This window comes from Rhagoletis zephyria, unplaced genomic scaffold (assembly GCF_001687245.7).
Source record: "Rhagoletis zephyria isolate East Lansing unplaced genomic scaffold, Rhagoletis_zephyria_1.1 Rzeph_scaffold_17739, whole genome shotgun sequence".
NCBI lineage: Eukaryota > Metazoa > Arthropoda > Insecta > Diptera > Tephritidae > Rhagoletis > Rhagoletis zephyria.
In genome coordinates this window covers 7215-8628 of record NW_016174800.1, presented here as the reverse complement: position 1 = coordinate 8628, position 1414 = coordinate 7215, and the positions used below count along the sequence as shown (strand labels likewise).

The following is a 1414-nucleotide window of genomic DNA, read 5'->3' as shown; positions in this document are numbered from 1 at the left end:
TTATTTCATATGTGATTTTGGAACAGAGCATACAAGGCGATTTGGAAAAAATGGAAACTAACAGCCTCCCTACTGTAAAACATACACATAAATAAGTACTCAGTAACTACTCAATAACTCGATGAAAAATGAGTATCTAAAATGAATTCACTCAAATTTTGTCATTTTAAGTTTTAAACACTTTTTAAAGGAAAAATCCCGAGAAAAACAGAAAAATAAATTCTTAATATTTGACAGCCAGGAAACAAATTTGTTTTCTAAATCTTTTTCGCATTGCTCCTTTTCATATTGGAAAAAATACATTAAATTTTTAATTTTTTATTTGTTCGACCCAGCGATGGATCTCACCAACTCGTCAAGGCGTAATTCACACCCGAATCGATTGCAACCGGCCCGCTCAGTGAGTCTCGATGACGATGACATTCAAAGCAACAACTCATCAAGTTCCTTCAACATTCTGCTTGCCGCCGCCTCAGACTCAGAATCACAATCGTCGCCAATCAGTGTGCGTGACATGATCAAACGCTACGACACAGTCGCCAAATTGAGCAGCAAAGGTGGCGCACGCATCCAGGCGCCGCCGCAAAAACCACAACAACTGCAGCATGGCTTAGTCGCCATGAAGTCAGCATACTCTGGCGTGAATAAATTCGACACACACACCGCAACACAACGGTACCCATTGCGTCAGTATGTGGCACCAAATATGCAGGAGAACACCGGCAGCAAGGCAACGCAAACGCACCACAGAAGCAGCGGAATGCAGAATGGTGACCACAACAACAACAACAACAACATTAAAGTGAAAAGCAATGATAAGTTTAATGACGACAGCAGTGTGGCAAGAAATATTGATGCGGCTTTGAAATACTTTTGCATTCTGCCAGAACGCCATGTCTCTTTGAGTGATTTGAGCGAAAATATTTACATAGCCGATCACAGCCGGCGCAGCTCTAGGTTGGTGTAATTGTGAATATATATTTCGAAGTGTGATTATGATAAATGTACGCTTCGTATTAAAGATCGCCAGTTCGTAATATAAATGATGTTTCATGCAGCCTGCAAGCGGTTACATCAGACGCGAACAATAGCCCAGAGGCAACCGATGGCATTGAGGAGGCTAATCTGCAACCAATAGAGACTTCGTATCAGAGCAAAACAACGATTGCCAAGACTGCTGGTGGTGAGTAGTGAAGGGTGGGCAGAGTTTGAGTAATAATTTTCCATAAGATCGCAATCTATAGGGAAGCGGAAGTTGATCTAAGTTTATTTATCAGTCCTTACTTCAAACGCAGTGATATCTCAACGAAACTAATAAGTTGAGATATTTAAGGGGAAAATTGAGATTTATTAATAATTCCAGCAAACATTTGGAGTCATAAATGAGTCTTTAAGGAGTCCTCCGAAGGTCGAC

General features: G+C 40.8%; 1 protein-coding gene across 1 annotated transcript in view; it reads left to right on the top strand.

The window, feature by feature from the left end:
• Positions 1-279: 279 nt before the first annotated feature.
• Positions 280-1414, top strand: part of LOC108379935 (uncharacterized) — a gene marked incomplete at its 3' end in the record, with an annotated part of 4312 nt that continues 3177 nt past the window's right edge. The window contains exons 1-2 of the mRNA XM_017636303.1: positions 280-957; positions 1023-1183. Of these exons, the coding sequence (XP_017491792.1) occupies positions 338-957; positions 1023-1183 (781 nt within the window). The remainder of the gene's footprint in view (positions 958-1022; positions 1184-1414) is intronic.